The 16,022-nt window shown below is 38.3% G+C and overlaps 1 protein-coding gene across 1 annotated transcript; it reads left to right on the top strand.

Moving 5' to 3' along the window:
• The first annotated feature begins 608 nt into the window (after positions 1-608).
• On the top strand, positions 609-15,593 carry mthfd2 (methylenetetrahydrofolate dehydrogenase (NADP+ dependent) 2, methenyltetrahydrofolate cyclohydrolase). The gene is made up of 8 exons (XM_067439884.1): positions 609-887; positions 4,647-4,831; positions 9,188-9,310; positions 10,716-10,868; positions 11,844-11,951; positions 12,281-12,373; positions 12,473-12,598; positions 14,670-15,593. The coding sequence occupies exons 1-8, from the start codon at positions 811-813 to the stop codon at positions 14,816-14,818; spliced, it is 1,014 nt and encodes a 337-aa protein (XP_067295985.1). The 5' UTR covers positions 609-810; the 3' UTR covers positions 14,819-15,593.
• The last annotated feature ends 429 nt before the right edge of the window (positions 15,594-16,022 follow it).

Raw genomic sequence — 16,022 nt, 5'->3', positions numbered from 1 at the left:
CCACATTCGACCACTTCAGACACGTCGGCGCTTCCGCCATCTTGCAACGGTCAGCGTGCCGTCACTAACAGTAGGATTCAATGATGCCACAGCTTCTCGTTGTGAAACTGTCAAGATTTAAATCCCCCAAGAAATTGGATACTTTTCTTCAGAGGTGGAAATGTGCTGTTTGTGATTTTATATGTATTAACTAACTACGTGTTTTTATTATTGTACTTTTAATGTTTTTGTTTTTACTATGCTGTGGTCTGGTTTAATGACACGTTAGCTGACACCTTATTGTATTGTGTTAGATTAGCAAAATAATTTGCTGAAGTTTTTTTTTTTATTAAACAAAGATTATAGATGCATATATTACCCCCCCCCCACACACACACACACACTCACAGGAAACGTGACGTAGAGAAAGCCAATAAATATATATTTTCATACAGATATGGTAAACAGAGAGTCTAAAACGAAATGGTAATTCACAAATTCATAAACATAAATTAATAAAAAAAAAAAAATCTGCAGAAGCCTGTTTTGACCGTTCCAATATGGCGGATGAGGTTTCTATGTATACATATCTATGGCTAAACCGTTATAGTTAAACTGAGCATGCGCGTTCGGATAGAGAGGGCGGTAGTTTCTCATCTGGGATCATGTAGTGACGCTATAGCCACGCATAGGGGGATTGGGGATAAAATAGGACACTAAAATTGAGTCTGTACACATTTCTGCCTTATTTTCACCTGGTCTGTTTTGGGCCACGTACGTACGTTTTAGCTGTTTTCAGTATTAAACTCTTATTTATTTATTTTACGCACCATGGCTACACTCCGGGCATTGCGGAAACTATGCCGGCATTCTCATCAGGCATGCAGTTTTCATTTGTCATCTTCAAGGTAAGTGTCTCATTAGTTTATAGAATAAGCTCGAGTTATTAATGTCGCTGCGTTGATCCGCTCTACATAAACTGATTGTCATGTTGCTGTAACTCTTTATTGTTTAGCTTTCTCTGTTGTAACGTTACTTCTCTCACTGTTTCACGTGGCTTCTTTCTAAAAAGCATGTCATCTGCGACTTTCTCTCCATGGTTTAGTTATGTAACAAACGCCGGTTTAATTGTTCACTTCATCTGCGCGCCCCCGGAGCGCGCGCGGCTGATGTAATGTCACAAACTGCTTGCAAGCAGCCCGGCATCAAGTTTCGACAGAGGGACCCCCCTCTCTCTCTCTCTCCTTCTAAATTTAGTGCCCATGTGCTGATGATTTAGTGATCGTTTATGCATGATTGCTCAAATTGAGCACATAACGTTACCGTTCACATTGATGCTGCGCGTCGTCGGTGATTTAGTGGACATAATTTAGCGGGGCTGACAGAATACGCGTGACTGAAACGTCTTCAAGTAATCAATTAAGTCACCATGAAATTATAGCCACCTATGAAATCAAAATCGGCTTTTTTTATTTGTATAGATAGATAGATAGATAGATATAATTTGTAAAAATGTATCCGTGCTTTTAAAAAAACATGTCCCCTTATAATATCAATAATAATAAAATAATAAAACGTTAATTCTTGCAATGACATCTCAGTTCTGATGACGTGTTGACTGGCGCAAGGGCGGGACAACCTGTCACTCACATTAGATCCACCAATAGCAAACCACAATGATCCAACTGGGACTCTTTTTTTCTTTTTTCCTTTTTTTTCTTCTGAGAAGCAGTTTTACTCTTATGTATGGTTAATATTTTATATTTTGGAACCGGTTCCAAATTTCCCAGAACCGGTGATTTCTGCATTTCGGTTCCTGTTTACACATTTTAATGTGAGATGGGTTTTTTTGTTTGTTTTTTCAAGCTCAAACGACTGCCGCTGTTTTCTGTAATCTGCACACATCCAAAATGTGCGCACAGAAAATGTGATTTTATTGTGATTTTAAACATATTCGAGCACAAAGTTTTCTGCGTTACACACACGTGAGCACAGAATGGGTTCTATGCAAAATAATGAGTTCTCTTCCTCGTATCACCGCACACAAATGGACACATACATAAAATATGTCAAAATATTCTTGTAAGCAGTCGGTTATGCCTTAAGACAGTTGAAAATAAAAGATAATGCGTGTGTAACAGTATGGGATCCCTGCAGCTCTTAAAGTGACGGCTGATTTTCCTGACACCATCTCCGATAATGTTAATCAAACAATAAGATAAGAATTCACTTGCTGTTCTAGACAGAATAACTTTTGTAACTATGTTAATAAAATTAATTAATAGTATATCAATAATTAATATTGAACGTTTTTGTACCTTATTTTAATCAAAATTAGGTGATGTTAAAGGACAACTCCGTTGAGAAATGACCCTAGGGGTAATTAACAGATGGTTACCGAGTAGATCGCTCTCTGGGATGCGTTTTCTTGAAAATCGAATGTAAAGAGTTTTATCTCTAAAAACAGATTAGCTTATAACGCTAGTCTATGGGGCACAGGGTCGACACAGTGTGGTACAATTAAATCGCTAGTTAATACCACTAACAAGGCTCAAAATAGCCTCACACTAACACGGTAGCATAATGAGGGTCCCTACATGCAAACCGAAGCATTGAGAACTTTGTAAGAGTTCAAACACTTTAATAAGAAGATAATTTATAAACATAGTGCCTTACGCGTTCACGGACAGGCGCCATCTTGGAAAACAGTCTCAACGAATCAATCCTCAAGCTCTGTTCTAAGTGAGCTGGTCGATAGGAATTAAGTTTGTGAAATGTAATAACATGGATATTTTTATTTTTATTTATTTATTTTCTCTGTTGTGTTCAGCGCTTTCTTCCGGAAACAACGGACCACATGAGATTCCAAGTCACAGTTCATCACTTAGCAGAGCTCTCGTCGCTCGATGAGTTGAGACTGTTTTCCAAGATGGCGCCTGTCCGTGAACGCGTAATGCGCTGTGTTTATAAAGTATCTTCTTATTAAACTGTTTGTACACTTACAAAGTTCTCAATGCTTCGGTTTGCATGTGCGGACCCTCATTATGCTGCCGTGTTAGTGTGAGGCTATTTTGAGCCTTGTTAGTGGTATTAACTAGCGATTTAATTTTACTACTGTGTGCCCCATAGACTAGTGTTATAAGCTAATCTGTTTTTAAAGATAAAACTCTTTACATTCGATTTTCATGAAAACGCATCCCAGAGAACGATCTACTCTGTAACCATCTGTTAATTACCCCTAATGTCATTTCTCACCGGAGTTGTCCTTTAAGCAGACTCGAAATGATTAAAATTCAATTGATACCCAATCCCAGTGTTGTTGTTTTTCATTAGTTGTTTAATCATTTTAATGAAAACGGACTCGTTAGGCGGAACCAGAAAACATTCTTACAATTCCCAACCCTAGTCACTCACATAGAGAGAAAAAAAGACTATCACTACTTTTGTTTCATGCTTTAAAAGGGTTTTCTGTGTAATAAAAGCTGTATTTATATATTTATAAAGTAGTTTTAGTATTTATATAGCTTATAGTGATAGCTTTTGTTTTTTAATTACTGTCATTTCATTACTTTCCCTTGAAAAAACTGAAGTAAGGGATAAATCGTAATGTTTCTGTAATTACAATTACTTCTAATGTAATTGCATTAAATACTGTATAGACTAGAATCATTTAATATAAAAACAACAGTGGATTTAATATAAATTTGACTGTAATAACCTTCCCCCTTTAAATACTCAGTTCAAGAATAATTTCTGCAATTGTATATTGTTTATTTGAACTAATTAAAAGTGCACTTTCGTGTCTATCCTTGTATTGTTCAACTGGTCGTGTTGATCTGGGGTTTAGAAGGTAACACGATATGTTTTAGAGAGAGTGATTGGTACAGTAATCTAATTACTCTATTAAAGATGTAATAAATTACTTTACCCAACACTGCTCCAATCCAGACTAAGAAAAAAACTAGTGAAAAAACAACAACTCAATCTTGAGATTTTTTTTTGTGGTGTGATCATGGGAAAAGCAATTTTTTTTTGTCATAATCATGAGAAAGCAATTTGTGGATTCTTAGATCTTCCATGGTTAATGGTTGTCGTTTAAGTTAAAGATAAGCCATTTAATGTTTACATTTACTTATTTGGCAGACGCTTTTATCAAAATCAACATAGATTTCAATCAAAGTATGCATTTTATCAGTTGACACATTCTCCAGACCGGTACTAGAACCCTTGACTTTGCGTGCCGTGTCTATCTACCGCTTTTCATACAGTTTGTAATGTATGCTATAGAGCTTATGCAGAGCAATTTTACAGCCTTTCATTTGAGAAATAACACAAATGCCATCTTGTGCTACTAACTGATCAATCGATGAAGGTTTTCACAGGGAGGGAAATAATAGTTTAAAAGTCTCTCCTTACGAAAAGAGGGGGAAAACAAGAATCTGCTCTGGCCTGTTATCTTCTGTTATTGTCTGTATGTCTTCATTTAGACAAGCTTTTCTGTGCTGGTGTGATAGACTAATCTTTACACCACAGCTTTGACTCCCAGCGTCAATCGCTGGTATCTGGGTTGTTGGAGGACATTGTATGATCAGATCAATTCCACTGGAAAACATGCAGTTTTTTGCAGTGAAATTTTGCCCTCCAATCCTGGACCTTTTGTTTTGCAGACAGGAGGCTGTGATCATCTCCGGCAGGAAACTGGCTCGGCAGATCCGCAACGAGGCGCGTGATGACGTGGAGGAATGGGTCGCGGCTGGAAACCGACGGCCTCACCTGAGTGTAGTTTTAGTAGGTGACAATCCAGCCAGTCACTCTTACGTCCTCAATAAGACCCGTGCAGCAGCAGAAGTGGGTAAGACACAGTCTCTGAAAGAATCAGAAATCAGAAAGAGCTTTATGGCCAAGTGTGCTTTCACACACAAGGACACACAAGGAGCTTCCAGTGCAAATAAACAATACAAATACAACACAGTAATAAAAAAATTCTAAGAAGAAAAATATAAACAGTATAAGGTCACGGTTACGTTTAGTCAGAAATACATAGATTATGAGCATTTACAGTATTTGGGTGGTTAGAATAAATAAATATAAATAAATAAAATAATATACGTAATCACCTGAGGTTACTCCCTAAACTGCACTAAACAGTGGGAGTAAGTGCACTTACAGGCGTTTGCCTCTGAGGAAGGAAGAAACCTCCACATCACGGATCTGCATGATATGGATTTACGGCTTTAGTAAATGGTTTTCGTGTAAACGTGCCTTTATATTCACATTGTCTATCCTCACACCTGATACATTGCAAAAAGTGCTTTTCTTACTTATTTTTTTTGTCTCGTTTCTAGTCAAAATATCTAAAAATTCTTACATTTGGTAGACAAGTATTATTGTCTTGTTTTAGGGGAAAATAACTCAAAACTAAGAGAGTTTTTGCTTAAAATAAGAAAAATAATCTGCCAATGGGGTAAGAAAAATAATGTTGTTTTCTGTTTGACTTAAAGGGGGGGTGAAACACTCAGTTTCAGTCAGTGTCATGTCAATCTTGAGTACCTATAGAGTAGCATTGCATCCTGCATATCTCCGAAAAGTCTTTATTTTTTTAATAATTATATAAGAAAGATCCGCTGTTCCGAGTCTTTCCGAAAAAAGCCGAGCGGGTGGGGGCGTGTCGTGTGAGCGGAGCTAAATAATGACGTGTGCGTGTGCTCGCTGCTGCTATTGTGTTGAGTCGAGTGCGTCGTAAAGCTGTGTCATCCCTAACAGCGGGAAAAAAACTTTATTCAAAATAAAAATATGGCTTTTAATCAGATACAGCCATACATCTATGATCCGGAATCAGACCCAGAGGCTGCAGTTGAACAGGAGCAGCAGCAAAAACGACTAGAGCAGGACGTCTCTATGTGGTACAAGTTATACACTAACTGTATAATATGCTTAGCGGCTTGTGTTATTTACATATTTATACTTGAATTATATCGTCGTATTTTTGTCTCTGAAGGTGTACATGTGGGAAGTGCAGTTGTGCACGTGTGTGTGTGTGTGTGTGTTTACGCGTGGTTTGTGTAGACAGTAAGCGGACTGGTTTTGCACGGCAGGTTAGGTTAGTGTTTACATAGAAAGACACGGAATAGTAGCGCATTTGAATGAAGAAGCGCGCTTATTTAGTTCAACATATATCCCCCCTCTTTGTGTATTGTTGTTTGGAGTGCTTTTACAATACACAAACATAAAGTTACACATATAGTGGCCAGCTAAACAAATGTACACGCACTACACATCGCATGCTCCATTGATCAATTAACTATACGTGATCATGTTTGGGCTACTTGATGAGCATAGGCAAAAACACAGACATTTGAAGCAGTCTCACTCACCGCCTGCGGTTCTAACGTTGGGACCTTTATCGTTGGGACTGCTCCATCCTTCAGCATTAGGCGATTGGAAAATCCGGCGTCGAGCTGGGCCTTGTTTATGAAACAGTCGGCACCGAAATGCAGCGAACAGATATAAACATTCGCGCAACTCAGTTGCTGATCCGGAAAAGCAAATTACATCCACTGTTGCCTTAACGCGGGGGTTTTGGGGAATCTGTGCAGGACTGTCTTGGTCTGGCAACCAAAAACCCACTTTTTTGGTGACATTATGTGCACATCACCTGTGCAGCATCCTACAAGCCAGCGCTTTGATGGGCGTAGGCTGTTACTTTCTCTCTCTCCCTCGCTCTCTCTCACGCGCTTCCGGTAGAATTGTCCGTACGGCCCATACAAGGAAATTCCGCCCCCATTAACGTCAAAGGGGACGCATGATCTCAAAAAACTTGCCGAAACTTATGACTAACCGGAAGTAGTATTTTTGACAAAGAAATACTCCCATCAAACGTCCACCTTAACTTTTGAAACTTTTTCTATGTTTAGTATGGGATTCCAAGTCTTTAACAGTGTAAAAAGATCAGTATGCATGAAACAGCATTTCACCCCCCCTTTAAGATCATTTTTCTTCCCCATCAGCAGATTATTTTTCTTATTTTAAGCAAAAACTCTCCTAATTTTGAGTTATTTTCCCCCAAAACAAGACTTGCTTGTCTAGGTAATGTTTATTAATGTAAGAACTTTTTGATATTTGGACTAGAACAAGACAACAATACTAAATAAGAAGTAATAATTTGCAGTGTAAAAAACAAGGGCAATCAGCAAACTAAACAATTATTCAACGAGCAGATATAAGACGTCAAACAGTTACTAAAAGGGAAGACATCTAAAAATACACTTAAACATAATTCAAATAATAATAAAGCACCCTCCCCAAAACATTCAATAAACAAATACACTACCAGGATAAAGTCTGCACACACTTGTCTGATTTTTCTTAATCTTTTGATATAAAGTCTCAAAGGGTTCATTCACCCAAAAACTCTCCTCATTTACTCACCCATGTGTCAATCCAAGCCTGTTTTCATATTTAAATAATCAATTAATATTTTTAATGAAACCTGTGGGATTTGTGCCTCCCTTTAAAGTCCACACAAACTAAAATGTCATAAAAAAGGTTGTAAAAGTAATCCATATGAATCAAGAGGGTTAATCAAAGTCTTCCACAGAGCACATCAAATATGGTAAACTGAAGCGCTGGTGTTTCCAAGCACATTTGAGGTTCAGATAACAATATTTGATGTGCTCTATGTACAATCACTGATCAATGTTATATGTTGTTACAACGTCTCAATATTGCAGACTGGGCCTCTAACAATGTGAATAAAAGCCTGAAAAATCTGTTAAAGCGGTCCCGCCTCTTCAGAAGACTTGAATTAAACTGCTCGATACGTTTGGATTCGTTTTTCGATGTCTTTAAATTGTCAGTTTTAGTTGCATGGACTTTAAATCGAGTGACCTGAAATGACTCTCGGATTTCATTAAAAATATCTTTATTTGTAGTGAAGATTAACAGGTAACACTTTATTTTAAGGTTCGGTTATTAACTATCAACTAGTTGCTTATTAGTATGCATATTACTAGGATATTGGCTGTTTTTTTGCACTTATAAAGCACATATTAATGCCTTATTCTGCATGACCTTATTCTACATCTCTTAATCCTACCCAATACCTAAACTTAAATGCTACAAAAACTACCTTACTAACTATTAATTGTTTATTGAGGCAAAAGTTGTAGTTAATATTGAATATGTGTTACCGATTAACAATAGTCTTATGGGTTTGGAATGACATGAGGTTGAGTAATTTTGTTTTTGGTGATCTGTCCCTTTAATGCTTGAAATGCTTTTTAATTTTTTTAATTAGAACGAATTCGACCCGTGAGTCTTGCTGAGCTCAGTATTGCTGTAGCTCGTAAGCGACGAGTGTCACATTCAGCCTTCGGCTGTATACAGTAAGCACATCTATTTTTAGTGTACATATGACTCTTGACAGGTCCTTACACTGGCGACGGGCTTTTTCTGGAGCCCTGTTGTCATTAATACGTTCTCATTTTCTCATCAATGCATGTGTTTTTAGTATTAAGCCTGGAATACACTACACAGCTTTTCACCACACAGATTTTAAAACGCTATGCATGCATCATACACTTACCAGCATTGTAAGTGGTTCATTATACTTTATTTTACCAGGAAATAATCCCATTGAGATGCAAAATCTCTTTTTCAAGGGAGTCCTGGCCAAGACAGTAGGAAAAAAGAAAATGCATATTCACACAATTAACCGAAGAAGACAATTAGCCATTTAACATAATCTCAACATTGGTTACAGAGGGAAAACTAGGCGTCATGCACCAAAGACACACTAGCAGTCGTTCCAAACGCAACGAGCTCATGTAGAGACATGCGTCGGGTTGCTAGAAGAAGTGAAATAAATATTAACAAAATCAGTGTCCGAAATCAAATACTTCCCCTACTACGTGGTGTGTGTAAAACAGTACACACATAGAGTAGCCTATGTGTTCTGTGAGAGAAGTTTGATTTCCTCCAACTGGATGCAATCATAGACTAAATCTAAAGCATCAAAGTGTGTGTCTGTCTTAAACTACGCTATTTTATCTGCAAATGTGACAACTGGGACTGTCCAAAATCGGCAGGCTTTATCTGAGTTTTGACGACTAGCATCAACTCAAGGCAAAATTCATGTTATCCAACATTTTGCCCTTATTGGTCTTTGCGTTACGTTCTAATGAATCTCTGTCTCTTCTCGTCTCTGTAGGCATTAGCAGCGAGACCATCTTGAAGCCTTCTAATACCAGTGAGGAGGAGCTACTTGACCTCATCACGAAACTCAACTCAGACCACAGAGTCGACGGTCTGTTGGTACAACTACCACTTCCTGGTAGGTTAACAGAAGATTACTGCCAATAACCAGTGTTTATTTTAGCTTTATTATAGATTTATTGATGATATTAGATATTTTATTTAAATAAGCTTTTATTTTTGTTTTTATTTTTCATGTTAATTTTTGTAACCCCTGCCCCCTATTAATATTTTTCTTTTATTTAAGCTTTATTTGAATGTTTTTAATACTTTTAGTTTAAGAGCTGCACGTTTCTGGATAAATTTTTTTGTGGGGTTTAAAACAGAGATCATGATTCTGATTAGACAACTAAATGAAATTTACCTCAAATTCTTAAAACAGAAAGCGTGATACATCAGACCAGGCCACCTTCTTCCATTGCTTCGTGTTCCAGATGCTCACGTGCCACTGTTGGTGCTTTCGGCGGGGTCAGGGGTCAGCATGGGCAGCCTGACTGGTCAGCGGCTGTGCCGCCACATACAGAACAAACTGCGATGCTCTGTGTATTCTGACAGCTTTCTATCAGAACCAGCATTAACTTCTTGAGCAATTTAAACTCCAGTAGCTCGTCTGTTTGATAGGACCACACAGGCCAGCCTTCGCTCCCCACGTGCATCAATGAGCCTTGGCCGCCCATGACCCTGTGGCCGGTTCTCCACTGCTCCTTCATTGGAGCACTTTTGATAGATACTGACCACTGCAGACTGGGATCAGCCCACAAGAGCTGCAGTTTTGGAGATTCTCTGACCCAGTCGTCTAGCCATCACAATTTGGCCAAACTCGCTCAAATCCTTACGCTTGCCCATTTTTCCTGCTTCTAACACGTCAACTACGAGTACAAAAATGCTCACTTGCTGCCTAATATATCCCACCCACTAACTAAAGCCGTGATGAAGAGATCATCAGTGTTATTCACTTCACCTGTCATAATGTTATGCCTGTTTGATGTATATCGAAAATAGAAACTTTTTTCTTCCCAGTTCTTCTTTGATCATTTGAATTATTGTAAAATGATTCTATTTGGTTGTTTCATACCGAATCATTACATCGGCTCTCTCTGGATAAGAACGCAGATCTGAATGTTTACTGTGATCTGGCTTGTCAAAGGTTTAATAAACCGATGCCGAATCGCTGTCATTTAGGAAAAGGATGCATCTCTACATATAGTTTTAATTTTAGATAATGATAATAACATAGCCTATATAAACAGCCTCTTTAGTTGTTAGACATGTTACATTATCAGCGCTGTGTTCTGGTTTTAGAAATAATTGCATTAGGCCTAAAGCTGAATAGTGACTTGATGGTAATTTCAAACCTGTTTGTTTTTTAGTTCTGTTTAGTCCAGAGTTTCTGAAAAGTACATATAAACTTTATCCAGACTTGGATATTTCCAGTTCTACTGTGTAATTGACACATTTTTTAAATCGTTCCCTCTCACACACAGATCACATCGATGAGCGACGAGTATGTAACGCCGTCTGTCCAGGAAAAGATGTTGATGGTTTCCATGTGGTCAATGTCGGTCGCATGTGCCTGGATCAGTCAACCATGTTACCTGCCACTCCCTGGGGGGTTTGGGAGATTATAAAGCGGACAGGTGAGAAACACATTATGGATCGCACATCATTATTTGAACTCCAGCAGCTTTTAGACATTGTATTTTAAAACAACGGATTGTTGATGTATTTCACCATGTCCCTTCAGGACCTCTGACGGTTTTATTTTCAGCTGGCCGATACTAAAATGAGTGAACATATGACATAAACGTGCATTGAAGGAAAGACCTGAGTAATCATAGACTTGAGCCAGTAAGCAACCATCTTTAAAGCACCCTAACAACCACTAAGATCTAGTTTATTAATCATAGTTTTAGGGGTGCGCGATATAACAAAAATATTACATCACGTTTTTTAAAAAGAAATCCATGTTTTTTTCTTGATTCCATTTCATGTTGGTTTTATTATTTTGCAAGTTACCAAAGATACACTTTACATATACACAACATTGTGTGCGTGTATGTGCAAGAGAGAGAGTGTGTGTGTCACGAGAGAGAGAGTGTGTGTGTGTGTGTGTGTGTGTGTGTGTGTGTGTGTGTGTGTGCGCGCACGCATGAGGTAGTGCGTGCACGAGTGTGTGTGTGTATGCCCTTGCGCATAAGAGATTGTGTGCACGAGAGAGAGACAGTGCGTGTGTGTGCATGTGCACGTGTGAGAGTGCACGAGAGTGAGTGTGTGCATGAGTGAGTGTGTGTGTGTGCGCGCACGAGAGATAGAGACTGTGTGTGTGTGTGTGCGCGCATGAGTGTGTGCGAGAGACAGAGAGAGAGTGCATGAGTGTGTGTCGAGTGCATGAGAGAGTATGTGCACGAGAGAAGGTTTGTGCGCATGTGCATGTGTGTGTGCGCGAGAGAGGGTGTGTGTGTGTATGTGTGTGTGCTTTTAATATAGAATGGTGATTAAACTAACACTCTAACTGTGCATTAAGTTGTTTCAATAACAATCAGGATCAAGTATTCAGACATTATTGATCCTGCCTGTAATTTCTCATGTTCTCTGAATCTTTTTTCCCGTAGGCATAGAGACTCTGGGTAAGAATGTGCTGGTGGCCGGTCGCTCCAAGAACGTGGGAATGCCCATTGCGATGCTGTTGCACACAGACGGAAGACATGAGAGGCCTGGAGGTGTGTCTGCGTGGAGCTTTTCATGTGCTCTTCTGATGATGTTTGGTTAGGCAATAGCCCTATTCACAGGGATTAGTATTATCTGGGCACCTCTGGTGATTTGTAAAGTAAAAAATTCCCCCGTAAATGACCTACCATATTTCGAACTGAATGAAATCATTTTTATTACTATAAAACACTCAAAACGATATCGATGCATATTAATGTTTATGATTTCATACAGCTATATCTATAACGAAAAAACATTTACAAGTCTTGACATCATATCCGGGAGAAAAGTCAGTAAATTTGAGGAAAGTCACAGGCTTTGCTTGGCTCTTTTGTTTCAGGTGATGCCACCGTGACCATTTCCCACCGTTACACTCCCAAAGAACAGCTCCGTCAGCACACTAAAATCGCAGACATCATTGTTGCTGCTGCAGGTTCGCACATGACATTTATCTTCTTGTATGTTTACCGCCATGCAATCCTGGCTGGTGCTCACAGAGAGCCAGATTGACGAACACTATTCACTCCTTCAGGTATTCCTAACCTCATCACTGCTGATATGATAAAGGAGGGTGCAGCTGTTATAGATGTTGGTATCAACAGAATATTGGACCCCTTGACTGGGAAAAACAGACTTGTTGGAGACGTGGACTTTGAAGGTAAAAAGGAAGCCGTACTAGTAGTGTGATTTTATGTAATTGGTCAATAATAGGCCAAATCCCTCAGTTAATTTAATCTTTGTGCTTGCAAGGCAACAGTGATGATTCTAAACCGTAAATATCTGGGTGTCTTCGTTAAAGTTTTTTCCATGTTCATCTTTCTTTATTGTGTAATGTTGCGGTTTGAGCATGAAAAAGCTCTGCAAAGTTACGAAGGCGTTTCTACTCTATTTCAGTGTCAGTGTTTTTTAATTTTCTGAAATGTCTCCATTGTAGTCCTGAGTTTTCTTCCAGGAATAAACACTAATTTAAATAATTAATACGCAGAATGAAGGGGCAGAGCCTGGTTGAGTTAGTTAGTAGTGTGTTGAATCTGCCGGTTATGGAAAGAGGCGGGACATTTCCCAAACACGCTAAAAGCGCTTGACCAATCACAACACACTGCTCCAGCTGACCACTGAACTAAGCAGAGCATTACTGGGAAGAGAGGAGCTGCAACAATGGAGAATGCAGGGGAATTAATGTGCTTATCGAACATTAAAGCATTAAAAACTATTCTAGTAGAGCCAAAAACAAAACCAAGACTTTGTAAAAGGGCATAATAGATCCTCTTTAAGAAAATGTAATAAATGTAATAGTATTGTTTGAAAATCTCCCATTGACTTGCATTTATTGGAAAATTGTCTACTACATTACGCAATGTTAAATATATCTATATAGCAATATAACCACCTTTTACCCAGTGTTGATTCTTGTGCATGGGTAAAAAGAAACAAGACACTGAGTTACATCATGAAAATTGCATTTTCTTTTAGTTTAATTTAATTTTACCAAGCATTCATCATCTAACAAATACTGTAACTGTCATTTTAATATGTCCATTCTTCTTCTAAATGTATTTTAAAGGCACAATATGTAAGATTTTTAGATTTAGAATACCCAAAAACCACCAGAAGAGTGTATGTTTTTTGTGTGACTTGTGTAGTTATCACAAATGTGTCCAAGAATGTTTAAATCCATAGAAATAAGATATTTTAACCAGGACTCGGACTATCCGTCACCTATCAGTGACATCATAACCGCGTTACCCTCGTTTTCTGACATGGAAACACAAAAGAGACACTTTAATATATTATGTGTTTTATTAGACAGGTGAACAACTGTTTGGATCATTCCTGGACAGAAAACTAACTGTGTTGAGCTGTAGAACAATAATCAGTCTTATTGTTTAAATATGGTTTTCCTGATTTACCGTGTTTACCGTGCCTAATATCCTTCGGATGAGACGTTAAACCGAGGTCCTGACTCTCTGTGGTCATTAAAAATCCCATGGCACTTCTCGTAAAAGAGTAGGGGTGTAACCCCGGTGTCCTGGCCAGATTCCCTTGATTGGCCCTTACCAATCATGGCCTCCTAATAATCCCCATCCACTGAATTGGCTCTATCACCCTCTCTCCTCTCCACCTATCGCTGGTGTGTGGTGAGCGCACTGGCGCAGTTGTACTGTGGCTGCCGTCGCATCATCCAAGTGGAGCTGCACACTGGTGGTGGTTGAGGAGAGACCCCTGACATGAGTGTGAAGCGCTTTGGGTGTACAGTAGTACATTTGAAAACGCTATATAAATGCCTCATTCATTCATTCATTCATAATATCGATGTAGCTTCTGCAGTGTGAACAAGTGTCTCATAGTAGCCGCAGAGCGAACGCACAGAGTAGCATTATAACAACTCTCAACACACTCACATGTTTCTAATATGATAAAACAGCGCTGTGTTACCACACACACACACGAGCAGAAGAAGCGGAAGTGGCGACTGCGGGAGAATTAAAGCTTGGTGAAGTCAAGGCATCATCAAACTACAGATTTGTTTTGGATAAGTGACATTTAGCAGCGAAAAATTACATATTGAGCCTTTAATCAAGGCATGAGTTAATGGAACAACATGAAGAGGGATTTATTTTCTGATAGCATCATTTTTTTTGTTAATGCTTGCAACTGGATCTGAATTCATTAAGACGGACTCTGGGTACAAGGAGCTTTTTGAAATGATTTGTAATGTGTCTCCACAGGCGTTAGAAAGAAGGCCAGCTTCATCACTCCGGTTCCAGGCGGTGTTGGACCAATGACTGTAGCCATGCTGATGAAAAACACCATCAAGGCCGCAAAAAATGTCATTTTAACCCCCCCTCAGCGTGTGCGGATGGTAGCGTCCTCATAACGTCCTCATTTTCCGCTCGCTTCACATTCCTCACTCCAACTTTATTCTGAGGGTCTCCGAGTGGAAAGGCAATCTCTTTAAATGCTATTTTTGTTTAGATATACATATATAAATTCAAGGGTTTGAGAAAATGAATGTGCTTTTTCATTCAGATATTTTAAACAAAATATATATTATTTAGTGTATATTTTTTTCAGTTGCCTCGCCAAGAATTAGACACACATTTCGCTTTTGTTTATGAACTGTTACAGTTTTGCTTTTTCAGCATTATGTTTAAGTATGAAAATAGGATATTGCCAGATGTTTAAAAGCATATTTATTAAGAGGAAATAAGAAACGGATCAGAAATGTTCTATTGCAGTGGTGAGAGAGTATTGTTGCATTGATCATTGGTTCCTGCGGCACAGATATGAATGTGTGGAATGAGTCAATGCTGGTCAATAGTTGCAAGATAATGACCAAATGACCATTGCAATGACTGATTATTCATCTAGGGAATATGTGTGACTGAACTGACCCATCACTTCTTTTTATTTTATTTATTTCCCCCATATCTGGCCTTTGGGGGTGCAAAGAGTGATGATGATAGGGAAATGCAGAACTTGTTTACACTCAGAGAATGAGAGAAAATTCAACTGATGGATGGAAAATCTTGCCAAGATGGTGCTTTTTTTTTTTTAGCAGTATGTTCCGGTGTTTTACCCGAAATCATAACTGTTTTGCATACTAACATGTAACGCCTTCCAGACATAAAATTAAAAGCATCTTATGTAAACTCGTGTTTTATTTGAATCCATAAAGTGTTTTGGTAAAATGTAGGAATTGGTATGGTTGTATTTTTATTTATAATATGATTATGGAGTTTATTGATAATAACAGGTTGTAGGTTTAATATCTAGGGCATGCATGAAATTGTAGTGTAATTTTAGACTAAATACATCAACTAAATGCATTTACAAAAGCAAATTTAAAGCACATTTTTAAATATGTATATAATAGTTTTTTTTTTTTATATACATACATTACTGGTCAAAAGTTACTGGCCGAAACTACTAGTTTTTGTCTTTCAAAAGATGTCTCGTGCTCACCAAGGCTGCATTTATCTGGCCAAAAATACAGTAATATTGTGAAATATTATTACTATTTAAAATTATGCTTTTCTATTTGTATATCAGAAAGAGCTTTATCAGAATCTGAATATCCT

This window comes from Pseudorasbora parva, chromosome 3 (assembly GCF_024679245.1).
Source record: "Pseudorasbora parva isolate DD20220531a chromosome 3, ASM2467924v1, whole genome shotgun sequence".
NCBI lineage: Eukaryota > Metazoa > Chordata > Actinopteri > Cypriniformes > Gobionidae > Pseudorasbora > Pseudorasbora parva.
The sequence above is the reverse complement of the archived record's forward strand: the minus strand, read 5'-3'. Positions and strand labels throughout refer to the sequence as shown.

What these genes read in the sequence shown, in the direction of transcription:
- mthfd2 (XM_067439884.1), top strand. Translation starts at nt 811, where the DNA reads ATGGCTACACTCCGGGCATTGCGGAAACTATGCCGGCATTCTCATCAG. An exon ending in TTTCATTTGTCATCTTCAAG is followed by an intron (nt 888 to 4,646) that starts GTAAGTGTCTCA and finishes TTTGTTTTGCAG; the next exon opens with ACAGGAGGCTGTGATCATCT. An exon ending in TGGAGACGTGGACTTTGAAG is followed by an intron (nt 12,599 to 14,669) that starts GTAAAAAGGAAG and finishes GTGTCTCCACAG; the next exon opens with GCGTTAGAAAGAAGGCCAGC.